This window comes from Hyperoodon ampullatus (assembly GCF_949752795.1).
Source record: "Hyperoodon ampullatus genome assembly, chromosome: 9".
NCBI classification, from domain to species: domain Eukaryota; kingdom Metazoa; phylum Chordata; class Mammalia; order Artiodactyla; family Ziphiidae; genus Hyperoodon; species Hyperoodon ampullatus.
Window position 1 is genome coordinate 102,687,852 of NC_136922.1, and position 8,287 is coordinate 102,696,138.

The window sequence follows — 8,287 nt, forward strand, 5'->3', positions numbered from 1 at the left end:
GAGGGAGATGGTGGGTTAAGGAGAAGACACTGCCCGGCCCTCAAGGTGCTTCTAGTGCAGTAGACACGCGACCAAAACGGAGAGAAGTCCGTTCAAGGCCAACCACAGTTCACAGCGTGGAGATCTTTATGGGCCCCTGGACTAAGGACAGGAAGGGACTTTAGGGGGACAGCAGTTCATCCAGAGCCTCTCCCATACTCATCACCTGTCCCAGGTGTCCCTCTGTGCCCCCTCTTCTGGCCCTGACCCCATGGGCCCCTCCCCATGTTAGGGAGGAATGATTCTGTGAAACTCCTTCACACTGAGGGCGAGCTATTTCCACACTCCTCCCTACTTACAGGGGACGGGTGATGAGAAGAGAATGTCTTTTTAAAGAAAAAGGTTCGTTCTCCACCCAAGCAAAAGGTTCCCAAATAGAGGCATTTCAAGCACCCTTGGGGAAGATGTTTAATTGTGAAAGGACTTTCTTGGACCCCTTGAAGTCCCACCACCCTGGAAGCCACCACTGGGCAGAAAAGAGGCTGAGGCTCACCCGGTCTCACACCCCCACGCTGGCCCTCCTGCTGCCCATGGCCCCCCTCCCCAGAGCCCGAGGCCACCGTCAAAATCTGCTCCCATCCCAGATGCCTCTGCACAAATATTTACATAGCTCCTCTCAGGGGCTACAGCAGACACAACACAGAGGAGCCGCCCGCCCGACACTCTCCAGACCCCAGAGAAGGCCAGGAGTGGCCCACACCCTCGGTCATGGCAGGCCCGCCCGGCCCCCAGGGTGGGGCTGGGACAGGAAGCCCCCACGCAGGCCAGGGCACCCTGCTCCGGCTCAGCTGCCCTCCCCGGAGCCACAGAGGGAAAGCGCTGCTGGGCTCGGACGCAGCCCCCGAGCCCCGCTCCCGGCCACCATCGTGCAGGTGAGCGCACCTGCCGGACGGCAAGCTGCCCCGGGTCCTGACCAGAAGGCCCGAGGTGGAGGGGGCCCCTCGATGGCTTCCCCACCCCCCCTAAGTAAAGTGCTACCTGTGTCTAACCTCATTCCTCCGGGGCTGCCCCCGGCCCGCTCTATCTCAAGGACACAGAGCACACCCAGGTACCAGCCTCCATCTGACCTGCCTGCCAGCCTCAAAATACCCAAGGGCTCCTTCAGCAGCCACCCTGCCTCATGGGGGCCTGGGGACCTGAGCATCACAGCTTGGAGGGGACAGGGCTGGGAGGGGAGAAGTGGGTGTCTGAGCTTGGGGCCACGATGGAGAAGGGGGTGGTGTGGGAGGGTCACAGTGCAGAGTCAGATTTCAGGGACCAGGGAGGAGGCAGTGAAATGGCCTGGGGTGTGTGGAGAGTCACTGGTGCCAGGTGTACCTGCGCAGGCACCTGGGAGGCTGAGGTCCGAGTCTGGGGACCACAGGCCAGTGGGTGTGGGGTCACCTCTGGGGCTCTGGGGAGCACGCTGGCCCTCTGTCCCCACCCCTCCCCCAGCCCACAGCTCAGCTGTTGCAGCGGGGGGCCCTCTGACCCTGTTACCATGACAACCGGCCTGCAGCTGGAGTGGAGAAGCCAACAGACTCTTCTCTAGAGACACCCCCATCCCCACCCACGCACAGGCTCCCAGGGACACAGGGACATGGAGACCAGGCCAGGACAGGCAGAGGTACGGGGAGCCAGACAGAGACTTGGAGATGGAGCCCAGAGAGGCGGGGGCCACCGGGGCAGAGGCAGAGAGGCAGGGAGGAAGGCTCAGGGGTACTGAAGCGGGGGAAGAAGAGAGACAGCTGCAGGGAGAGGGAGATACAGACGGCGGCGGACAGAGCCGGCAGGGAGGCCTGAGTGGTGGGGAGAGAAGCCGAGACCAGGGCACAGGCAGCCGCCCAGCATGGCAGGGGCGGGGCAGAGAGGCGGCAACAAAGAGCCGAGAGAACAGGAGGGACAGAGTGCAGGGGACCTCCCGAGGCCTGGCAGAGGAGGGGAGCGTGTGAGGAGGAGCCGCGGTGGAAGGGGCCCGGGGCCTCCCCAGGGCAATGCGGGGATGCAGGTGTGCACCAGCATCACTTGCTGCCGAGGCGCGGCCCAGAGCCCCAAGGGGATGCCACCACCTGCCAGCCCCAGGCTGCTGGGCCCTGATCCCAGCTGCACCTTAATCCCAGTCCTCACCTGAAGGAGCATGGGCCTTGGACCTGAAGGACACAGGGCCAGGGAGGGCCTGGCACCTCGTGTCTCTCCCTCCAGCCCACACCCCCCAGTCTGGCCTCCCCACCTCCCAGCAGTCCCAGCAGCTAAATAATAGGGCTGTCTGGCTCCAGGCCCTGAGACTGCACAGAGCTAGGCTAGAGGCACCGACACAGCACAGCTGTCCACAGTGGCGCCTGCCAGCAAAAGGCCCCGCCTCCTTCCCAGCCACCCACCTCCCTGGGGCTAAAGCCCAGGGACCTGCTCTGCCGTGGCCGGCCCAGGCAAAGACCCTGAGAAAGACCTGGACAGAAACAAGAGGTGGCATTGGCCTTCCTCACATCTACCTCCCTCCTCTGTCCACGCACAAGGCTGTGAGCCTGTGAGCTCATGCACGCGCGCGCGTGCACACACACCGCCCGGGGCAGGTACAAAGATCTGCCCAAGGGACTGAGCAGAGGGAGGGGGAGGGGAGGCAGAGGAAATCTGTCTGCACCCGAGGCCTCAAGTGCCGGGACAAGCAGCAGCCCACATAGCCTGAGGGCCGAGGCCAGCCTGTTGGCCACCAGGAGACACCTGATCCCCATGGAAACTAGGTGAGAGCGGAGAAGGGGGCAGGCCGAGATGGCTGGCATAGGACTTCTGGGTCACAGCACCATTTGTAGGAGTAACCTGGGGTGGGGAAAGAGCTTGAACTTGGGTGGGAGGCCTGGGTTCTAGTCCCACTCCCTCCACGGACTCGCTGGTAACGTGACCTCTGCTTCTCAGTTTTTCCATCTGTAACTTGAGTGGGCTGGATTAAGTGATCCTCGAGGTCACCAAGATTCCATGATAGCACCTCTGCAGAAGGGGTCCCATGGCCATCCTCTCCCAAAGGAGGCAGCCTGGGGCAGGAAGGAGGGAGGGCAGCTCCTCACACACACGATAGGGAAGACAGAAGCACTCAGGCCCCTGCCGCCAAGGGGTCCGGCGGGCACACTATCCCAGAAGTAGAAACGGGCTCAAGGCAGTAACCAACTTGATCCATATCACAGAATTTCTGGTGTTAGACCTGAACCCAGGACGTGTGTATTCACATTCTTCTCATGACACCAGTTGTTTGCGAACTTTCAAAATAAAAGTGTGCATAAAGTAACGTGCAGTTTAGAGATATACCTGTAACTATTTTGCCTCCTTTTTAATACATGACAGCAGAGCAGAGTGGACAGGGCTCTGATCGGACAGACATGGTTCCATTCCCAGCTCTGCACTCTAGGGAAGTTTCTTAATTTTCCTGAACTTCAGTTTCCTCGGCCACAAAATGGGAGAAAAAATAGTATCTACCTCCCAGGGTTGTCGTGAAGATTCCATGAGATGATGCAAGTGAAACATTCGGCCCAGTGTCCAGCGCATAGAAGGCGCCCACTGACATTAGCTAGTACTAGATAGCCAGGCAGATATAAAAGCGGATCTGCTCTGATGAAGGTTCTGGGGGGATATCAGTGAAGAACCAGAAAGGAGGCCCCGCCTTCATAGTTTGCATCTAATCTCCCAGCCAGAGGCCCATTTGCTGTGAGCAAACCCTCTTCCACAGGTCCCCAGTGACTGTCCCCCACTCTGATTCTGTCCAGGGATCTCACAGCTGGGCACCTCTGCAAAAGCAGGGTCATCAGGGCATGTAATCCTTTGCAGGGCAGCCTCAGCCAACCCTGAGCATAGCATACAGGGGAGGTTCCAAGGGACAGGGCCAGAGGCATATGGGGGCTGCTGGCTCACTGCCCCCAGGAAGAGACAGAGAGTGCTGTCTACAGCAGGTAAGCTCACTGTGGGCAGGAGCCTCCTCTGTCTTGAACACTGCTCCATCTCCAAGACCTTGCCGCACCTGGCTCACAGGGGTTCAGTAAATGCTCATCAGATACACACTAGTGAGCGGCAGGGTTTGGGCACCGGTGGGCAGTCCTGCGGCACCTTCCAGAGCCCCCTCCTCAGCCCTCTGATACCTGCAGGTCCCCCCAAGCCCTGCGGCACTGCCCTCCCTGAGCCCCACCAGGGCAGGGGCGGTGTGGGAGCAGCCCCGCCCAGGGCTCTGTTTATCCGCTCTCTCCGGAAGACAGCGCAGCTGGGCGGGGAGGCGGTGGCTGAGCAGAGACACCTGGCGCAGGAAGGGGTGGTGGGCGGGGCGCTCAAAAGATGGGACAAAGGGAACTGAGGTTGTGGGTAGAGGCACACACCTCCCGCCAGGTGCAGCTGAAGAGCAGAAGAGAGAGGGGGCAGGAGAGGGGCGGCAGAGAGCCAGTCAGAGCGCTGCAGCCGTTCCCCGCCTCGCCCTCAGCGACAACTCCCCAGACCAGTCAGTCACCTGGCAGAGGCGAGGGTAGCTAGAGGCCTGTGGGCGGAGGTCGGCGCCCAGCCACCGGCCTGGACTTCCATTACTTCCATCCATGAACGCACCTGCCATCCCGGTGCTGCCGTCAAACTCCAACCCACCTAGCTCAACGTGCCCACACCTGCCCTGGGAGGAAGGAACCAGAGGCTCCAGACCACAGCCAAGCAGCCCCTTGGGCACCCCGTAAACCATCCCACCAGAGTGCTTGGGGTAGAGAGACCCGGACCGCCGTACAGCCCCAATATCCAGCCCGCGCCTCCCACCTGGCGCACCCCAAAGGTCCCTGCTGAGGTCACGCCCCCCTGCAACAGGCCGGGGCTCCGGCCAATCGCCGGCCGCCCCCACCCCACCGGCCCCGCCCCGCCCCGCCCCAGCCCGCGCCTACCATCTTTCCGGTAGAAGGCGATCTCCACTTTGCGCTCCTCCGCGCCCAGCAGGGCCTGCGCGATCTGCGCGGCGGCACGGCGCTGCGTGCGCGGCCCGTGCAGGAAGTCGCAGGTGCACGGTCGCTGCATCACCTCGGCCCGCGAGTAGCCGCACAGCTCGCAGAAGCCGTCGTTGCAGTAGATGACAGCGCAGTTCTCTACCCGAGCGTTGGCGATGATGAACTTGCGGCCTGGGGGGCGGGGATAAGCAGGCACGTGAGCAGGGACCCCTGCCCCCCAGGGTTCCCAGCCCTTCCCCGCCTTCTCTTGTCCTACACAGTTGCCCGCCCGGGGACTCCCCGTCCCAGGAAGCACAGCGGGCCTGGGGTCCCCAGCAGGGGACGAACGCAGCTGTGCCCCGACACAGGTGCCTCGGCCGGCCCGGCCCGGCGGCGCGCCCCCTCCCCCGCCCGGCCCGCGGGCTGGCTGCGTGGCTTCCCCCGGGCGGACTGCCAGCGGCCCGCCGCCCCCTCCGCGCCCGGGGCCGAGGCCAGCCTTGGGCGGGTGTCAGCAACGCGTGTCAGCAGCCGCGGCGGAGGGATAAACACTGGGCCTGGAGAGGGAGCCTGAGAAGGGCCAGAGATGGCGGCCAGCATTCCCTTTGCACCGCTCCGGCTTCTCTTCCTGACCCCCGCTCCCTAGACTTGGGGGGGCGCTCCCTGGGCACTCCTTACCCCGGGGTAAGGAAATCACTAGGAAATCACTCCCCCAAGTATCTGCGGACCCTGCCAGGTCAGTACTTCCTGGGACTTCTGCGACCCCTCCAAGGGCAGTCAGGAGCTGGGGAGTGGGCGCGTCAAAGAGGATGAGGGAAGAAGTAGCACGTGAGCACCTACGATCCTTTCTCTCATTTAATACTCTGACAACCCCATCGTTATCCTCGTTTTGTAGATGAAGAAACTGAGACTCAGAAGAAGTTCTTGCCCTCATCTTGCAGCTTGTAAAAGATAGAGCCCGCTTTCGAACCTAGGTCTGGCAGAAGGTGAGGAATAAGCGGAGGGTCACGGGCGGAGGCCCAAGGTCACAGGGAGCAAGGAGAGGGACCTGCAGCTCCAAACCCTGGCAACACCCGGAGCCCAGCCTGGCCTGAGAGAGCGGCCACTTGTAAACAGACCCATGAAAGAGGCTCTCCAGGGATGTGAGGCCTTCCTCAGTTGGGCCCCATCAAGGGGAGGCCCCAATGGACCCACTGCAGCTAGACTTGGCTCATTCCCTCCACACGTGCCCCAAGGGCCAGGCTGGTGGGTGAGCAGCAGACGGGCGGCAGCCCCAGCTTGTGCCAGGAGAGATGCTCTGAGGATAAGAGGTTTTTATAAACACAGAAGTTTCCGGCCACTTTGGCCTTTAATGCCGGGGCTTTGGGTAGCAGTCGGAAGTCTGCCCTCCCCCTTCCTAGTGGGCATAGCCCTCAGGCTGCAGCCCTGGGCAATCACATGCGCAAGGCCCAGGCTGCTGCATCAGGATCTGGCCTCCTCCTGCCTTCCTCCCCCTCCCTTACCCTGGCCTCCAGGAAATTACTTTTTTGAAGTTGGGTCATCTTTAGGTCAGTTCCCCGGGCCCCCCAAAACTCTCAGGCAGCCATCAGCCCGAGAAGGCAGGACTCCCTGTCACAGGAAAAGACTCCTGACTGAGCCTCCATCTCCACCTGAGCCCGAGGCAGTCCCGAGGAGCAGCCACATACCAGCCACGTACGCACCATCTTCAGAGAGGAAAAACCACCTGGGCCCCGCTCCCAGGCCTGGAGAGGAGAGTGAGTTTCTTCGAAGGCAGGCCCCACCCCCACCCCCACCCCACCACCCCGCCTCCTTCCCTGAGCTCCTAGAATAAGCGAGACAGTAGGGACTTGAAAGCCCCTTTGGCCGCCCCCTCCTTCCCAGATGCAGAAAAGAGTCACTCAAGGTCACGCAGCAGTCAGTGGCAAGGTGGGGCCAGAAGGCAGGCCCCCAGCTTCCAGCCTAGAGAGCCTCCCGGACCCTGTGGGAGTGAAAGCCCCCGGCCTCACTGCCCTCCACCACTGCGGTCTCCTCCCCCCTCAGGATCATCCTGTTCCTCTGCTTCAGACAGTGCTGCCCGGCGCACTGACCCCTCCCTTCCCCCACCACGGTCACAAGCACACGTTGTCCTGTGCTCACAGGGTCATGGGCAAGGAATGTCACCCCCTCCCAGGGCCCTTGGCAGTCACACCCACCGGGGCACATGCAGCCTTGGGGACAGACACACGCATGCCAGGAGGGTGCAAATACCCACACACAGAACAGTCACCTAGCCTGGGACACTTCTGGAAGGCTCCCCTACCAGGCCAGCATTAGGGCTGCTGTAGTCCCCATAAAGGGGCTCAGGACAGGAAAAGCAACAACATAGGGTCATCGCATGGAGTCTGTTAGGCCCCCAAAGGCCAGCTTCAGCCCTGGCTCCCTCTCACCCCAGGGCCCAGAGTTCCCAGCCTTGTCAAAGATACCTCCCCACCGCCCATGCAGGGTCAAACGCATGGGTGACCCACAGACACCCCCCACACACCCAAGAGCGTGTTAGGCACTGACCCTACCTACATGCTTGGCTTTCGGTCTCGGGCAACACAGTCTGGACGGGCACATGCACGGTACTCTTCGGGGCCCCCAGTTTGGGCCATATACATTCTCCCGTTCTTGCATCCACACAGCCCCATTCACATCCAGGCACCCAGAGTTAAGGATACCTGCACACTCCCATCCCACCGCCCTTCCCTGCACACTCAGGTTGTCATATACACACACTCCCCGATCCCGGAAACCTAAGCGGAGCTTCCTGCCGCGCTCCCCAACACCAGGCCCCTTGGCCCCAAGCCCACGGCCCCCAGCACCAAGCCTTGCCCCCGCGACCCCTGGCCAGCGCCTTGGGGTCACCAGCCCCCATAGACTCACTAGCAGGACGCACACGGCCCGGGCACGCCCCCCCATTCACACTCTGGAGAGCTCGGCCCGCCCCCAGAGCCCCCTCCCCGCCGGCCCCCTCCCCCACTCACTCTGGCCCTCAAACTTGCGGATGATGGTGTCCAGGAAGGTGTTCTGCGGCGCGACGTGGCCCCTCCGCACCGGCATCCTGAGCCCATGGGCGGGCCGGGCGGACCCCCACCCACCCCGGCCCGGCCCGGCCCAACACAGGCTTCGGGTGGCCCGGCCCGGCCGCGGTCCCCGCACCCCGCGGCCAGGCAGAGCACGGGCGGGGCCCGGACTGGGGTGCGGGCGCGGGGTCTCCGCTCGGCGCCGGCTCCGGACCGCGGGCCCGGCCTGGAGCTGCCTGAGCTCGGGCCGCCCGGCCGCCCGCACACCTGTCTGCCGGCCCCAGCCGAGCCGCGGGC

The 8,287-nt window shown here is 63.0% G+C and overlaps 1 protein-coding gene across 1 annotated transcript in view; it reads right to left on the reverse strand.

The window, feature by feature from the left end:
- The window catches only part of KCNH2 (potassium voltage-gated channel subfamily H member 2), a gene marked incomplete at both ends in the record, with an annotated part of 33,237 nt that extends 25,210 nt beyond the window's left edge, over positions 1–8,027 (reverse strand). The window contains 2 exons of the mRNA XM_079711478.1: positions 4,911–5,141; positions 7,952–8,027. Coding sequence (XP_079567604.1) covers positions 4,911–5,141; positions 7,952–8,027 — 307 coding nt within the window. The remainder of the gene's footprint in view (positions 1–4,910; positions 5,142–7,951) is intronic.
- Between the last annotated feature and the right edge of the window lie 260 nt (positions 8,028–8,287).